General features: G+C 43.8%; 1 protein-coding gene across 3 annotated transcripts in view; it reads left to right on the forward strand.

The window, feature by feature from the left end:
• Positions 1-17,022, forward strand: part of USP36 (ubiquitin specific peptidase 36) — a 60,631-nt gene extending 43,609 nt beyond the window's left edge. For all 3 annotated transcript variants that reach the window (XM_068263814.1, XM_068263812.1, XM_068263813.1), the window contains exons 17-19: positions 2,351-2,515; positions 11,478-11,593; positions 12,394-17,022. In XM_068263814.1, the coding sequence (XP_068119915.1) occupies positions 2,351-2,515; positions 11,478-11,593; positions 12,394-12,519 (407 nt within the window). In that variant the 3' untranslated portion in view covers positions 12,520-17,022. The remainder of the gene's footprint in view (positions 1-2,350; positions 2,516-11,477; positions 11,594-12,393) is intronic.
• The last annotated feature ends 1,486 nt before the right edge of the window (positions 17,023-18,508 follow it).

Genomic DNA, 18,508 nt, shown 5'->3' on the forward strand with positions numbered 1-18,508 from the left:
TGGTAGCTATGTAAATATTCCCCTTGAAAATCATTTGGTGAATTTTGAGTGGCTGCTGTAGGCTCCACCTACATTTCTGAATATTACTCCCAGTCACCCAGTGGCCAATTGTGTCAAGTTTGGGAACCCTGCCATGTGAAAAATTAAGTTGTTGGCACCGCCCACTTTTTCTAACCTTGACATACAGTCACTCATTTATCAAGTTTATCAGCTTTGGGGTCCTTGGCATCAATACTTTGTATATTCCCGTTGAAAAATAAACAAATCTGATTGGCTGTTTGTGGCTCCGCCCCTTTCTGAATTTGAACCCTAGCCACCCAGTGACCAACTATCAACTTGAGGCATCTGCTAATAACAGTATAAGAATGGTAGCAGCTTAAATATTCCCTTTGAAAATCAAAAGGTGAATTTTTATTAGCTGTTAAAGGCTCCACCCACCTTCCAAAATCTTAATCTCATCCACCCAGTGACCAACTGTGCAACGTTTGAGATCCCTACCATTAACAGTGTAAGAATGGCTGCAGTTTATATTTTCCCAGTAAAATTTGTTTTTGGCTCCGCCCACTTTTTGTAAACTGAACACAGTCACTCAATGACCAAGTTTGTGACCTTTCAGGTTCCCGACATCAAAAATGTGTGAATGGAAGCAGTTTATCTACCAAGGAAATCTGATTGGCTGTTTGTGGCTCCGCCCCTGTAGTGAATTTGGACCCCAGTTACCCGACTGTAGCAAGTTTGAAGCCTCTGCCATTAACAGTGTAAGAATAGCAGCAGTTTAAATATTCCCCTTGAAAATCAATAGGTGAATTTTGATTGGCTGTTGTAGGCTCCACCCACTTTCTTGAATCTTAATCTCATTCACCCAGTGACCAAGTGTGGCAAGTTTGAAAACCCTGCGAATAACAGTCAAAGAATGGCTACAGTTTACATTTTACCATGTAAAATGACTGGCTGAAATTTGATTGGCTGTGTTATGCTCCGCCCACTTTTCTTGGATTTGTAACCTGGGTCACCAAGTGACCAACTGTGCCAAGTGTGGGGACGCTGGCTTGATTACTGTGAGAATGGCAGCCTTTTACATTTTTTCCATTGACATGAATGGGTGAAATCTGATTTGCTGTTTGTAGCTCCGCATACGTGTGCAGGGGGATGCGAGACCCCCAGAACATATCATCTCAGGTAGTAAGGGAAGTTTCGTTCAAATCGGTCAAGCCGTTTTCGAGTGACACGCACGCACACATGCACGCACGCACACACACACGCACGCACATGCGCACACACACACGCACACACACCTTCAATTAAAAAAGAATTTAACTTACCTGAGACAAAAACGATCATCCGGCCCCCCGCCTCGGCTTACTTTTGGTTTGTCAGTTGGCAGCCACTACGCCTGCACGGCCCTGGCCGCGTGTGTCCTTGCTCACGTCGCCAGGAACATCCTGTGCAGGCGCAGTGCAAGGTTCTCTCGTGCTATGCCTGTGCAGGACGCTCCCGTGTGGTTCTATGGGGTAGGACTTGAAACACCCAGAGTTACAGAGTACCCAGCAAGCTCATGGTGAGCCAGAGCTCCTAGGAGTGTGTAAGGGGCTACAATGGACCAAAAAGCCCTCATTGGAGGATTGTTGTGGCTCTGTAATATTATCAAGCTGACACATCATTGCATTCCAGCGGTTCTGGAGGTGTGGCTAGCTCACAGGGACAACAATGGATACTTTGCATCTATTCAGCAGTGATGTACTGGGAGACATCTTGGAGCTACCTCCAACCTGAAGCAAGCGTTTGTTTTGCATAGCATTTTAGGAAGTGGGCTTTCTGGTCTATTGTAACCCCTTACACACTCCTAGGAGTTTTGGTTCACCATGAGCTTGCTGGGTTATCTGTAACTCTGGGTGTTTCAAGTCCTACTCCATAGAGCCACATGAATCCATGCCATGCACTGATGAGGAACAACCAATCTGTATGCATGTTGGATTATTGTGCCTCTGTACAAATAGCAAGCTGACACATCATTGCATTCCAGAAGTTCTGGAGGTGTGGCTAGCTTCCAGGGACAGCGATGGATAATTTGCATATTTCAGTAGTGATGCACTGGGAGACATCTCGGAGCTCACCCCAACCTGAATTATCGCAAATACTTTCTTTTAAGAAAGCAAACTTTTGTTTTCCATATGATGCCTGTAGCAACCATAAGGCTGTAGCTTGTATCTCCTTTTATTGTGTTTTGGGGGGCACAACAGGCAACTGTGGTATAATCCCCACCTTTAGGAGGATGAAATTATGCAACTTGTATTTTCCACCTGCTCTGTAGAAATGAGGGCTGGTATTAAATGATACTACTTCTGCCCAGGCTCAGTGTTCGTGTGGGACAGCCACATCAAGGACGGATACAAGCGACCTCCTTCCATTCCCTGTGCAGACAAGAAGGTGCAGCTAGCGTGGGATGGCACGGCGAAACCAGGCGTCGTCCAAGAGCTTCTGAAGAACGCCAACAACAAAGCCTATGGGTCAGAAGGTAAGGATGGAGTGCATTATGCAGGAAAGAACTTGCTTACCTAGTACCCTACACTGTTCAACAAATCTAGGTCAGGGCTGAAGAATTGCTTGTGTTCATTGATAACTTCTGGCCCAAAAAACATTGCTTTAAAGCAGGGGTGCCCACACTTTTTCGGCTCGCGAGCTACTTTTAAATTTGCCGAGGCCAGGAGATCTACCAACGTCTCAAATGCTAAGCACGCCCCCCCCCCCCCCCCCCCCCGCGTAGGTTAGCCAGGTATATGTGCCTGCAGCATAGGTTGCGTGCCCTCAGTGTAGGTTAGCCAGGTATATGGGCCCTCAGTGTAGGTTAGCCAGGTATATGGGCCCTCAGTGTAGGTTTGCCAGGTATATGGGCCCTCAGTGTAGGTTTGCCAGGTATAGGGGCCCTCAGTGTAGATTAGCCAGGTATAGGGGCCCCCAGTGTAGGTTAGCCAGGTATAGGGGCCCCCAGTGTAGGTTAGCCAGGTATAGGGGCCCCCAGTGTAGGTTAGCCAGGTATAGGGGCCCCCAGTGTAGGTTAGCCAGGTATAGGGCCCCCCAGTGTAGGTAAGCCAGGTATAGGGCCCCCCAGTGTAGGTTAGCCAGGTATAGGGCCCCCCAGTGTAGGTTAGCCAGGTATAGGGCCCCCCAGTGTAGGTTAGCCAGGTATAGGTCCCTTCAGTGTAGGTTAGCCAGGTATAGGGCCCCCAGTGTAGGTTAGCCAGGTATAGGGCCCCCCAGTGTAGGTTAGCCAGGTATAGGGCCCCCCAGTGTAGGTTAGCCAGGTATAGGTCCCTTCAGTGTAGGTTAGCCAGGTATAGGGCCCCCCAGTGTAGGTTAGCCAGGTATAGGGCCCCCCAGTGTAGGTTAGCCAGGTATAGGGCCCCCCAGTGTAGGTTAGCCAGGTATAGGGCCCCCCAGTGTAGGTTAGCCAGGTATAGGGCCCCCCAGTGTAGGTTAGCCAGGTATATGTACCTGCAGGCGGAGGAGAAGAGGCGGCGAGGAGAGACTCTGGCAGGCCAATGGGATGTAGGAGAGAAGCGGCGGCGAAGAGAGAGGCGGCGCGGCCGCTACGTCATGGCTGGGGGCGGCGCCGGGCACGTTACACAGGCTGCCCTCCGCCGCCCCCAGCCATGACGCAGCGGACGCGCCGCCTCTCTCCTCCCTCTCTCCTCGCCTGCATGCATTCTATTGGCCAGCGGCCAGCAGCTAAACACGAGCTGCTGGCCGCAACAAACATTAACGAGACGCGGCCAAGAGGCCGCGATCTACCAAGGAGGCGGTCGCGATCTACCGGTAGATCGCGATCGACCTATTGGGCAGCCCTGCTTTAAAGTGAACTAGCCTGACAAGCTAGCGTTACATTCTGACACCATATACAGTAAAAGTCTGTGTCCTGTTTTCTTACTGGCCCTACAGTTATCTTCATCTTTATTATTAGTATTTATGTAGTGCTGACATCTTCCACAGCGCTGTACAGAGTATATTGTCTTGTCACTTAGAGGAACTCCAGTAAAAATAATGTAATAAAAAAGTACTTCATTTGTTTACAATAATTATGTATAAATGATTTAGTCATTGTAAAAGCTTTCCTCTCCCTGATTTACAGTCTGACATTTACCACATGGTGCCATTTTTACTGCTGGCAGGTGATGTCACTGGAATGAGATGCTGCTTGTTTTTTTTTTTTTTTTTGGGCAGTTGGAAACAGTTGTTATTTCCCACAATGCAACAAGGCTCCCACAGTGTGATGTTAGCGCCATGGTCCTGATATCACTGTGGGAGTGGTTTCACCACATTATCAGCCATACAGAGCCCCCTGATGATCTGTTTGTGAAAAAGAAAACATTTCTCATGGGAAAGGGGGTATCAGGTACTGATTGGGATGAAGTTAAATTCTTAGTTATGGCTTCTCTTTAACTGTCTCTCAGAGGAGCTCACAATCTAACCCCTCCCATAATCATATATTTACATATGTATCATACAGTGTACCAGTATGTATCGTAGTCTAGGGCCAATTTTAGGGGGAAGCCAATTAACTTATCTGTATGTTTTTGGGATGTGGGAGGAAAGCGGAGTGCCCGGAGGAAACCCACACAGACATGGGGAGAACATACAAACTCCTTACAGATGTTGACCTGGCTGGAATTTGAACCAGGGACCCAACGCTGCAAGGCAAGAGTGCTAACCACTGTGCCACCATGCTTCTTTTTTGGCCCAAAGTAGTGCCATCTCTTAACAAGGGTCAGCACTTCCATAGGAGCAACCTGGTATTGCCACAGGGTCCCCAAGTGCTGCTTGGGTCCCCGAGGTCTCCACCCCACCCACCCAACTTTTATTTAGTCTCCATGTCCCCTGCAGAGTTTTGGACAGCATAGTGATTCACATATCCCAGCTGAAGGGCACCTGGACCCGGAAAATGTTATTACATAGCATGCCACCGGGTCACAGAGAAGATGCAGCCAGTGGGGAGGAAGACAAAAATACACAGACTGATGGAGGAGCGCATCGGCCGAGACAAATAAGTCACTACAGTGCAGAAAACTTTGCAGAGGACCGAAAAATTGGGGGGAAATACAGGGCCCCTAACGCTGCTTTGGTTCAGAAGGGACCTCCAAACTATTTTTTTTAACTACTTTAGCCTTTTGGACGTATCTGCTACATCCAAAAGGCTGCTGTGCACTCCCGCGGTCGATCGCAACGCTTGCGTGCCGCTGCCCGCTAGCCCAGACATCAATGCATGTGAACACAGTTCCCATGCATTAAAGGGAACCTAAACTGAGAAGGATATGGATTTTTCCTTTTTAAATAATACCAGTTGCCGGACTCTCCTACTGATCCTGTGTCTCTAATACTTTCAGCCACAGCCCCTGAACAAGCATGCAGATCAGGTGCGCTGACTGAAGTCAGACTGGATTAGCTGCATGCTTGTTTCAGGTGTGTGATTTAGCCACTACTAAAGCCACAGAGCTCAGCAGGGCTGCCAGGCGAATGGTTTTGTTTAAAAGGAAACATCTATATCCCTCTGAGTTAAGGTTCCCTTTAATCTAAGTCCCCATTAGAAAAACCGACAGCTTCTATTAAAAGCCGCAATCTTTCTAAAGAAAAAAAAAAGTTTCACGTCCTCACTATACTTCCTGGAAACGAGAGCGCTCACTTACGGGAGGGAAAAAAAATCTGACTGAATAGTGAAACTACATCTACATACATTTTTTTTTTTTAAATTCACAAACCATTACATTTAAAATTAACTATTTACCTCCCACACTACAAAAAATACCCAAATAAAATTAACTGCAAAAAAAAAACATAAATCGTTACCTAAGGGTCTGAACTTTTTTAATATGCATGTCAAAAGAGTATATTACTAATATTTCTCTAGCCGTCATACGGGACACTGGAGATGTGGCTCCGCCCATCCAATTAGTGGAAACCACCTGAAAGAGTAAAAAGAGTATTAATAGCCCCCACCCTCCCCTGGCTCCTCAGTTTAATTTGGTTTCCGTCCCGGAAACACCGAAGAGGAGTAGCTCCCTTAGTTTTTATTATTTTTTAGCTTCACTAGGTGGTGAGGCCAAGAGAAGACCGGGTGGCTTGGGTGATCGTTGTGAACGCTAAGTGGCGTCTCTTTATGCACCCGGTTTTCTGCCGAATGCGGTGTTCGGAGGTCGATCCCTCTGCCCTCCGTATGCATTTGTGCGGGCAAGGATCGTGGGACTCTCCCCCAGCTGCTTGGCATGGCAGCACTGCGCATGCAGGAAATCCCTGGGCCACAAGCGATGGTTGGGAAGCTGGCGCTGGTGAGGGAGTCTAATATAGGAGAACTAGGCAGCATAAGAAATGGAACTGCTCCTGTTGTTCTCCCCCATGCTGGAAAGATGGGATCACAGGCAAGAGGCTTCCCAGTCTGTTCCAGCAGCAGAGGTGAGTGTATTAACCATACTGGAGAGATGGGATCACAGGCAAGAGGCTTCCCAGTCTTTTGTAGCAGCAGAGGTGAGTGCATTAACCATGCTGGAGAGATGGGACCACAGGCAAGAGGCTTCCCAGTCTGTTCCAGCAGCAGAGGTGAGTGCATTGACCATGCTGGAGAGATGGGATCACAGGCAAGAGGCTTCCCAGTCTGTTCCAGCAGCAGAGGTGACTGCATTGACCATACTGGAGAGATGGGATCACAGGCAAGAGGCTTCCCAGTCTGTTCCAGCAGCAGAGGTGAGTGCATTGACCATGCTGGAGAGATGGGATCACAGGCAAGAGGCTTCCCAGTCTGTTCCAGCAGCAGAGGTGAGTGCATTGACCATGCTGGAGAGATGGGATATCAGGCATGAGGCTTCCTAGTCTGTTCCAGCAGATGAGGTGTGTGCACTGATAGTGGTTTTTTTTGCAGGGATATACACTCATATTATGCAGTTTAGAGTGTGATTTCACCTGTGTTTTATCCTTTCCCGCTATCTATATCATAGCAAGCTGAAAGTAAAAGCGGGGGAGGCATAGGATAATGTGTGGAGAAGCCAAGAACTAAAAAGGTTGCTATTGCAACATTAAGCTTCCCCAGTATTCTAACGAGATAATTTGTCAAGCCTGCACTAGATCTAGGAGAGCTGTAGTGATTGACAATTTATTCAAAGAGGTAATGGAGTCTTTCAGGGTAAGGAAAGCCCTGAGCAGTCTTAAGGAGTCATTTGTTTCCTATGCTAGATGCAGAAACTAACATTTTGCAGGGATGTGCACTCATATGTTTAAGATTAGAGAGTGATTTTCCCTGTATCTATTTTTTCTTTTCTCCTATCCTCTGTGTCCATGTGATCTAGCTGTGAATGTTAAGCAGCAGGTGGGGTGAAGGTGAATTGTTGCCATTGCAGCAATTGGCTTCCCCAATATTAGAACATGATGATTTGTCAAACCTGCACTGAAGCGATGGTGATTGACAATTAAGGGGTAATGGAAACTTTCAAGAAATGAATCTCTGGTTAGTTTTCAGGGAGTCCCTTGTTTCGAATTTGACTTCGAATCTGTTTCGATTACGACTTTCAGTCGGTTTCGATTATGACTTCGAGTCTTTCGCAGTATGTTGCGATTATGACTGTCTGTTGCGATTATGACTGTCTGTTGCGATTATGACTGTCTGTTGCGATTATGACTGTCTGTTGCGATTATGACTGTCTGTTGCGATTATGACTGTCTGTTGCGATTATGACTGTCTGTTGCGATTATGACTGTCTGTTGCGATTATGACTGTCTGTTGCGATTATGACTTTGTCTGTTGCGATTATGACTTTGTCTGTTGCGATTATGACTGCGATTATGACTTTGTCTGTTGCGATTATGACTTTGTCTGTTGCGATTATGACTTTGTCTCTTTCGATTATGACTTTGTCTCTTTCGATTATGACTTTGTCTCTTTCGATTATGACTTTGTCTCTTTCGATTATGACTGTCTCTTTCGATTATGACTTTGTCTCTTTCGATTATGACTTTGTCTCTTTCGATTATGACTTTGTCTCTTTCGATTATGACTTCGAGTCTTTCGATTTTGACTTCGAGTCTTTCGATTTTGACTTCGAGTCTTTCGATTATGACTTCGAGTCTTTCGATTATGACTTCGAGTCTTTCGATTTTGACTTCGAGTCTTTTGATTTTGACTTCGAGTTTTTCGATTTTGACTTCGAGTCTTTCGATTATGACTTCGAGTCTTTCGATTTTGACTTCGAGTCTGTTTCGATTTTGACTTCGAGTCTCTTGATTATGACTTCGAGTCTTTCGATTATGACTTCGAGTCTTTCGATTTTGACTTCGAGTCTTTCGATTATGACTTCGAGTCTTTCGATTTTGACTTCGAGTCTTTCGATTATGACTTCGAGTCTTTCGATTATGACTTCGAGTCTTTCGATTTTGACTTCGAGTCTGTTTCGATTTTGACTTCGAGTCTGTTTCGATTTTGACTTCGAGTCTGTTTCGATTTTGACTTCGAGTCTGTTTCGATTTTGACTTCGAGTCTGTTTCGATTTTGACTTCGAGTCTCTTTCGATTTTGACTTTGTCTCTTTCGATTATGACTTTGTCTCTTTCGATTATGACTTCGAGTCTTTCGATTTTGACTTCGAGTCTTTCGATTTTGACTTCGAGTCTTTCGATTATGACTTCGAGTCTTTCGATTATGACTTCGAGTCTTTCGATTTTGACTTCGAGTCTTTTGATTTTGACTTCGAGTTTTTCGATTTTGACTTCGAGTCTGTTTCGATTTTGACTTCGAGTCTGTTTCGATTTTGACTTCGAGTCTGTTTCGATTTTGACTTCGAGTCTGTTTCGATTTTGACTTCGAGTCTGTTTCGATTTTGACTTCGAGTCTGTTTCGATTTTGACTTTGAGTCTTTCGATTATGACTTTGAGTCTTTCGATTATGACTTTGAGTCTTTCGATTATGACTTTGAGTCTTTCGATTATGACTTTGAGTCTTTCGATTATGACTTTGAGTCTTTCGATTATGACTTTGAGTCTTTCGATTATGACTTTGAGTCTTTCGATTATGACTTTGAGTCTTTCGATTATGACTTTGAGTCTTTCGATTATGACTTTGAGTCTTTCGATTATGACTTTCAGTCTTTCGATTTTGACTTTCAGTCTTTCGATTTTGACTTCGAGTTTTTCGCTTATGACTTCGAGTTTTTCGCTTATGACTTCGAGTCTTTCGCTTATGACTTCGAGTCTTTCGCTTATGACTTTCAGTCTTTCGATTATGACTTTCAGTCTTGCGATTATGACTTTGTCTTTCGATTATGACTTTGTCTTTCGATTTTGACTTCGAGTCTGTTTCGATTTTGACTTCGAGTCTTTCGATTATGACTTCGAGTCTTTCGATTATGACTTCGAGTCTTTCGATTGTGACTTCGAGTCTTTCGATTGTGACTTCGAGTCTTTTGTGACTTCGAGTCTTTCGATTGTGACTTCGAGTCTTTTGTGACTTCGAGTCTTTTGTGACTTCGAGTCTTTTGTGACTTCGAGTCTTTTGTGACTTCGAGTCTTTCGATTGTGACTTCGAGTCTTTTGTGACTTCGAGTCTTTCGATTGTGACTTCGAGTCTTTTGTGACTTCGAGTCTTTCGATTGTGACTTTGAGTCTTTCGATTGTGACTTTGAGTCTTTCGATTGTGACTTTGAGTCTTTCGATTGTGACTTTGAGTCTTTCGATTGTGACTTTGAGTCTTTCGATTGTGACTTTGAGTCTTTCGATTGTGACTTTGAGTCTTTCGATTATGACTTTGAGTCTTTCGATTATGACTTTGAGTCTTTCGATTATGACTTTCAGTCTTTCGATTATGACTTTCAGTCTTTCGATTATGACTTTCAGTCTTTCGATTATGACTTTCAGTCTTTCGATTATGACTTTCAGTCTTTCGATTATGACTTTCAGTCTTTCGATTATGACTTTCAGTCTTTCGATTATGACTTCCAGTCTTTCGATTATGACTTCCAGTCTTGCGATTATGACTTCCAGTCTTGCGATTATGACTTCCAGTCTTGCGATTATGACTTTCAGTCTTGCGATTATGACTTTCTTTCGGTTTTGACTTTGTCTGTTTTTGATTTTGACTTCGAGCCTCTTTCGAATTGGTCTGCAAACCTGTTTCGAATTGGTCTGATATACAGGCCGGCACTTTACCTATGCTGGCTGTGGAGATTGAAAATCTTGTATAGAGGATATAAGTGGATGCAGAGCAGAGGGTTTCGAGATGCTGAAATCTTAGAAATGTATGCAGTAAGATTATAATGGATATTGACAATCCTGCTCTGAGGGCCAGTGCGGTTGTGTGGCAGAATTGTTCTGCATGGGAATGTACTGCCCATACGGTTCTGTGGACCTATGCATAGTACGGTGTCGTTTTGGCAGAGTAGTGCTCCAGGGTTGTGGCCCTCCCTAGTTATGTCTTTTCAGACTACTTGTTTATCTCTCCAGTGTCCCGTATGACGGCTAGAGAATGTTACAGTTAGACTTACCGGTAACTGTATTTCTAGACGTCATACGGGACACCGACCCACCTCTATTCCTGTCGCACTCTCTCTCTTACGGCTATTGGATTGGGGGTTTATGGGTTACACTTCTTTTGAGGTGTCTTTTATTTCCTCTCCTCCTCTTCTCTGTGTTTTAGTTGGAAGTTACTTTCATTACACTGAGGAGCCAGGGGAGGGTGGGGGCTATTAATACTCTTTTTACTCTTTCAGGTGGTTTCCACTAATTGGATGGGCGGAGCCACATCTCCAGTGTCCCGTATGACGTCTAGAAATACAGTTACCGGTAAGTCTAACTGTAACATTTTTAAATTGTAAGCTTGTAAATAGTGATGGACGCAAAACTTTAAAAAATGCACCTTTATTTCCGAATAAAATATTGGCACCATACATTGTGATAGCGACATCATTTAAATGGTGTAATAACCGGGATTAATAGGCAAATGAAATACGTGGGTTTTTATTATGGTAGCATGTATTATTTTAAAGCTATACTGGCCGAAAACTGAGAAATAATTATTTTTTTCCATTTTTTTTCTTAATATTCCCGTTAAAATGCATTTAGAAAAAAGTAAACCTTAGAAAAAAACAAGATATAGATCAATTCGTTATGATAAGTAGTGATAAAGTTATTGGTGAATGAATGGGAGGTGAAGATTGCTCGGATGCATAAGGTGAACTGGTTAATTACCCTACCTTTACCGATGCCTTATGGGGGGGCTGGGCTTGTAGGGGTGAGGGGACTGTCCTGTGCCTCATATTGAGGACTTCTGGGAAATCCAGTCTTCCTGCTTTTAGCATGACCGCTTGTGGACAGTTCTGCCAGTAGTTATTTTGTTGAAGGTTGGAAGTGTCACGCAGCAACGTCTCAGCAGCTCAGTGTTAAGGGAAATATACTTACGGCATTTACAATACAGTTTTTATATTGTACTTTTGCTTCTTGTTTTTCCTGCAGTTCTCAGTTGGGAAGGAGAAAGGTCCGTTATAAGTCGCGATGCAGAGTGTGATGCAAAGGATTCCAAATATGACACGGTTATTGACGAGTGGGATGAAGACTTCGATAGCGGGAAGGTAATGCTGTAGTTCCTGGGATGTGTTGTCTGCGCACATACTGACTTTAGCCAGAGGGTAGGGATATCCAGGTATAGTGTGTGGTGCATGCTGGGAAATGGCGCACAAGGAAGTGGTGCATGCTGGGAAGTAGTTATTGACGAGTGGGATGAAGACTTTGATAGTGGGAAGGTAATACTGGAATTCCTGCACATATGTATGCAGTTTGAAAATGGACCAATCAATTTAAACCCAGGTTTAAATTGATTGGTCCATTTTCAAGCTGCATATATTTGCATAAAAATTTGCATCAACTCCAAAGAAATTACATGTCTTTGATCATCTCTACTTGTGACTCTTTCTTGTATTTGGAGATAACACATTTACTGTTAAAACAATGATGCAGTTTGTTAAAGTGAACCTGAACTCTTGCACAGGACAGAAGGAAAACATAGAGAAATGCACTCTGTATGTATTTAGATAGTTTAGCCTGTCTACTTCCCCCTCATCTGTGACTAATCACAAGTTGTAATGTGGTCTCTCAGCTGTGTCCGCTAGCTGCCTTCGCAAAAAAGCTAATATGTAAACACAGGATGTTAACCCTATGTCTGCTTCCATGAAAGATGATTTACTGCAGGAGTTCTGTAAGCTGTAACAAATAAATGATTTTCTGTAAAGGTTATTATGCTGTTGCCTATCTTTTAGAGCAGAGAGGAAGTTCTGAGTTCAGGTCCGCTTTAAAGTTGACAGTTGGCCTGTTGATCCTGTAATGAGGTTTTGGTGATCGGATCCTCACATTCTGTTCTCTTTGTATCTTACAGGTGAAGAAAATCAAATTTAAACGGGACAAGTTCAGAAGTAACAACAGCTTCCAATCTTTTCAGAACCGTCGCAATTTTTGGTCGGTCACTCAACCCAGACAATTCAAGTTCATGTCCAAGTTCTGAGCTCCGCGGGGGAGGTCCAGTTTTGTTTTGTTTTTTCTCCCCCGCGTGAGATCCAGTATCTCGCCCCATGCCAGGTCCGGGGTGCTCACGCCCTGTGGGCTGGAGACAATATCCTGTGCTGTCTTCTCCGGTCAGAGGACCAGTAAACCCGGACATCTGGAGCTCTGTGATGCGGTCGCAGAACCGTCTGTTTCGATGACTGGGGTGGTTTTGTAAGCCCAGATCTCTCTTCTCATAGAAGGGCCTCAGGTGGAACGCCAACCGGCCAGGTACAGGCCTAGACACACGTGCAACTCCCTCACCCAAATGCATGTTACGCTATACGGCTTGGCATTGCCAGTGACCAAAGCAGTGTGACTTCATTGGCAGTGAAAATCCCAACATCAGACACTTTTAAAACAAAAAAAAAGTTTTAGAAAAATCAGGGAAGGGTTGTAAGTTTTCTGTGATTGTTACCAATAAGTGGCCTGTCGGGGAGAATTTTCCTCTACTTCCTGTGCCTGAGACCTCACTGGACAGTCGTGGCTTTTGCATCATACCCTGGTGGACTTAGGGACAGGAAATGAGGGGTACCGATCAAACACCTTAGAAAGGAACTGTAGTGAAAGTAACATGATTAAAAAAGTAACTTTTTTTTTTTTTTTACAGTATAAATTATTTAGACAGTGTTTGCCTATTGTAAACTCTTTCCTCCCCATGATTTACATTCTGAAATGTGCCACTGGTGGTGACATCTTTAGTCCTGTTAGGTGTATTCTGAGGAATGTTTGTTTACTGAGAGTTCTGAATCTAGTAGAAAATATACCTGGCTTCCCAGAATACTCTGTGAGGAGAATTTCACATAGCTAAACAGCCTAGGGTAGACATAACTGGGTGGGTGAGGCTACATCAATATACAGCAATATATAGATATAGGAAGAGTTTCTGATGCTGAGACCTGGATAATAACCATAAAAGTGGATATCCTGAATAATTCACTGCATTTTGCTACATGTCACTACAGGGCCTCTTTAACATGATCGCTCCTGTACAATATTGGAGAGATAACTTTTATATAAGGAGCTTTACTCAATAAAGTGTTTCCTCTCCCGGAGTTCGTTATGAGTTTCTTGACCACTGTTGGCCACAATCTATTTGTGAGAGTTTCCCCTCACTGACCATTAAAACTGTTTTAGATCAGAATATTTTTATGTAAATATGTATTCCTGTAGTTATATACAAAGAATATACAAAAATGACATAGAGCAGGGTTATAAATCAGCATTCAAATAAAAAAACATATAAAGAAATATAATAAAATTATTGGTCATCAAAAATATAGTATCCATACATTACCAGACAACCCCCCACCCCACGCCTCACTGGATTTAACGTGCGATCTGTATACTGTAAAAAGACTCGTTCCTCCCATGATGCATACCTATTCACTTGGCCACACCCATTATCAGAATCCTTTTCCGGTTTCTAATAACAGACTATTTTCAGCTTTCTGTTTTTGTTTTTTTTTAATAATGGACTGGTTAATTTTGGCTATCTGTCTTCTGTCAAACATTTTGAAGTAAATAAGAGTCGGGATTCCCATGTTGTCTGGGAAATACATAACCTGTTCTCACAAAATTGGAATTTTGCATTTGGGCTTGAACCCCTTCTGGCATGCAGTTGGTGTTGTCAGTTACAAACTCGTTTATCTCTAGCAACTCCACGAGGCCGATTTATACAATAAAATACAATAACATTTGTAAAGTGCTTTTCTCCCATAGGACGCAAACTGTCTGCAGTTCATAAAAATGTTGAGAGGCATAGCTTTTCTCGAGAATAGTGAATATCTTTATCTTTTAGGCCTTTTAAAGAACCAGAAGCATTTTTTTAAATAAAAAAGATACTTACCTATGGAGAGGAAATACTCTGGGTCCTATAGAGCCTTCCCGTTCATCTTCTGGTCCTCTGATTCCAGTGCTGTCTCCCCCGTTGGTTCGGAGACTTCTCTCTACCGCTGCCTAAGGCTTCAGTAGTCTTCGGGAGGCGGAGTGCTCACAAAAACTAGGGATGTGATCAGTTTGATCAGCTGATAGATTTGTAAGGCTCTGATTTGCTGGTCATGATCATGGGTTAAACCAGGAAGTCATCACGGCAGATCAAAGGTTTACAAATCTATCAGCTGATCAGACTGATCACATGCTTCTCCATGAGTTCTCCTAGGCTGGGCCATCCCTAACAAAGACGGGTGTCTCTGTACGCGAGAGAGTGTGCTAGCACATGTGCACTACAGAGCCGCCTGTCTTTGGCAGCACTCGGGCTTCAGAAGCCTCCAGTGGCGGGAAATTTGGGCGGGATAGACAGCCCTGCACCGGGAGAGGAGCAGGAAGGCTCTAAGACCCAAAGCCTTCCTTCTCCATAGGTAAGTATCTGGGTTTTTTTATTCCAGAAATGCTTTAAAGCTAATGGGATCCCATATTTAAATAAAAAAAGTCAGATACTCACCTAAGGAGAGGGAAGGCTCGGTCCTAATGAGCCTTCCCTCTCCTCTCCTGGTGCCCTCGGTGCTGCGCTGGCTCCCCCGTTCACATCCCCGCCGCGGGGACTTCAGAAGTTTTCGGGAGCCGAGTCCTCCCGAAGACAGACGGCTCCACACTGCGTATGCGCGAGTGCGTCATAGAGGGCGCTCGCGCGTGCGCAGTGTAGAGCGGCCCGTCTTCGGGAGCACCCAGGCTCCCGAAGCATTTCCGAAGCCTCCCTTCGGCCGGGAAACAGAGGTATTTGACCGATACGGTCGAATACTGCTATGGTGGAGCCAGTGCAACAGCGGGGACCATGAGAGGAGAGGTGATGCTCTATGGGACCCAGAGCCTCCCTCTCCTTAGGTGAGTATCGGATTTTTTATTTAAATATGGGTTCCCATTAGCTTTAAAGAGACTCTGAAGCGAGTCTAAATTCTCTTCATTTTAAGCACCATAAGCCCTGGTAAACCGCCGCTATCCTGCGGCAAAATGAGTGATTTATACCCCCCAAATCCCCTCTCCTGTGTCCAGGAAGCGCTTCCTGCTTGAGGCAGAGCTTAGGGCCGTAGCCCTGCCTCTTCGCGCGTCAATCCCCGATCCTCTGTCTTCCTTCACTAAGAGGGGAGGGGAGAGGCGGAGATGCGCAGGCAGATTGACATACATGGAGGCCGAGCTGCAGCTCATAGCTCTGCCTCCATGAGCAGCAAAATCCACGACCAAGAAAGTCGTGGATTTTGCAGAGGGGATTTGGGGGGTATAAGCTCCCCGTTTTGCCGCGGGATAGCGGCGGTTTACCAGGGATTATTATACTATATTAGTATACTGCTTAACATAAATACAAGCTAAAAAAGAGAATTTAGACTCGCTTCAGAGTCTCTTTAGGCTTAATGAACTGCAAAGGACCTTGGAAATTGGCTGTGATCGCAGCGTCCTCTCATTGGTCAGCCTCCAGCCCCCAGACATTTTTCCTGCAGCAGGACAGGGGAAATATTCTCCTGCTCTCATTTTTCAGACTGGTCAGAAGATATTTAATCATGTGACCATAAACGGCCAATAGAGAAGCTATCTATGGGCGGAGCAGCATGGCTCCACATTGTAATGATTTTCTTATATAGTAAAAAAAAAGTTTTTGGTTTTATTTTTCGTCTTGAGATCGGTTACAATGAGCAGTGGTGTACGGGGGAGGGGCAATATATAGCTACTTTATAAATAGGCCTGGATACTGTACATTATTAAATGGGAACTGCAGTGAAAAAAATAACGGAATGGATAAAATTGTTTATGATTTTTTTTTACAATATTTCTTTACAAATTAGTCAATGTTTGCCCATTGTAAAATCTTATCTCACCCTGAATTATATTCTGAAATGTATCACAGGTGGCAACATCTTTATTCATGTCAGGGGCAGCTCTGCGGAATGTTTGTTTCTGAGAGTTCCAAAGCCAGTGAAAATAATCCCTGGTCTCCCAGAATGCTCAAGGAGGAGAATTCCGCATAGCTAAGCAGCCTAGACTAAGCAGACCACAATGCACTGAACCAAACTCAGCCAATGCCTGCTGGAGGCTGTGTAACCCTGAGGGAAGATTCCCATTTATAGCTTAAAGGGCAACTGAAGTGAGAAGAATATGGAGGCTGCCATATTTGGCTGCAGTAGTGTCTGAATCACACACCTGAAACAAGCATGCAGCTTAACTTGTCAGAACTGACAATAATGTCAGAAACACCTGATCTGTTGCAGAGGATCAGATGACAGTATTGTCAGATCTGACAAGATTAGCTGCATGCTTGTTTCTGGTGTTATTCAGACACTACTGCAGCCAAAAAGACCAACAGGGCTGCCAGGCAACTGGTATTGTTAAAAAAGAAATAAATATGGCAACCTTCATATCCCTCTCATTACAGTTGTCATTGAAGATAGACACATGTATTACAGTATGATTGTTTGGTAGAATGATCGATACCATTGTTTGATCAAACTGATCATTAAAATTCGATTCGAACAAATGGAAGATTTTTATTTATTTATTTCATCATTCGTATATGGACATTCAGTTATTCAGTCATGATTTAATATTGTCTGAGCAAATTATGAAATCATGGAAAGCACACATGAAATCATGTGACCACACACATGCAGATAAAACAATAGCATTGATGTAATCTAGAAGTGATCACTTAAAAGGGAACCTAAACTGAGAAGGATATGGATTTTTCCTCTTTAAAATAATACCAGTTGCCTGACTCCCCTACTGATGCTGTGTCTTATATACTTTTAGTCAGAGCCCCTGAACAAGCATGCAGATCAGGTGCTCTGACTGAAGTCAGACTGGATTAGCTGCATGCTTGTTTCAGGTGTGTGATTCAGCCGCTACTGTAGCCAAAGAGCTCAGCAGGACTGCCAGGCAACTGGTATTGTGTAAAAGGAAACATCCATGTCCCTCTCAGTTTAGGTTCTCTTTAAGAACATTTGATTTATTGCAGTCTTGTTTGATCAAATCATTCATTTTCAATTCTACTCCATTAAAGTTTGTACATTTGAGGCCAGCATTATAATGTCCTGCCTATTCAGAGCAGTCATGTACTACATTTGTAAAGGCTCATACACACGTCCAACTTAAAGGATACCCGATGTGACATGATGAGATAGACATGTACAGTGTCTAGCACACAAATAACTAAGCTGTGTTCCTTTTTTCTTTCTCTGCCTGAAAGAGTTAAATATCGGGTATGTAAGTGGCTGACGCAGTCCTGACTCAGACAGGAAGTGACTACAGTATGACCCTCACTGTTAAGAAATTCCAACTATAAAACACTTTCCTTGCAGAAAATGGCTTCTGAGAGCAAGAAAGAGATAAAAAGGGGAATTTCTGGGGTTACACTGTAGTCACTTCCTGTCTGAGTCAGGACTGAGTTAGCCACTTACATACCTGATCTTTATCTCTTTCAGGCAGAGAAAGAAAAAAAGGAACGCAGCAGTTATTTGTGTGCTAGGCACTGTACATACCCATGTCTATCTCATCATGTCACATGTCAGTTTGGGTATCCTTTAATGCACAACCAACTGCACAACATGATCAACCACACAACAAGTAGTTTACTTGACAAGTGCGTACACACACGCCAACCAACTCACTTAAATACTATGCACGCAAGCTAAATGACAAACTGCACAACTTGTCCGCATTCAAAAACAACAAAGTTGTTCAACTATCATGCAGGTTGGAATGTGTGTACAGGTCTTTTGGTCAGACTGATCCTCCGATTGGATCTGGAAAACAACCTGTTATCAGTTGGTCATCTGGTTGTTTGCCAGCCATACACACACCCAACTTATCTTCCAACCAACAAGTTTATAAGATAGTTGGACAAGATTGTTGGTACGTGTATATGAGCCTTAAAGGACATCCGAGATGAAAATAAACGAATGAGAAAAACAATTGTATCTATCCTCCTTCTCCTAAAAATGACTTTTTTAGATATCCCACAATTT

This window comes from Hyperolius riggenbachi, chromosome 12 (assembly GCF_040937935.1).
Source record: "Hyperolius riggenbachi isolate aHypRig1 chromosome 12, aHypRig1.pri, whole genome shotgun sequence".
Taxonomy (NCBI): Eukaryota; Metazoa; Chordata; class Amphibia; order Anura; family Hyperoliidae; genus Hyperolius; species Hyperolius riggenbachi.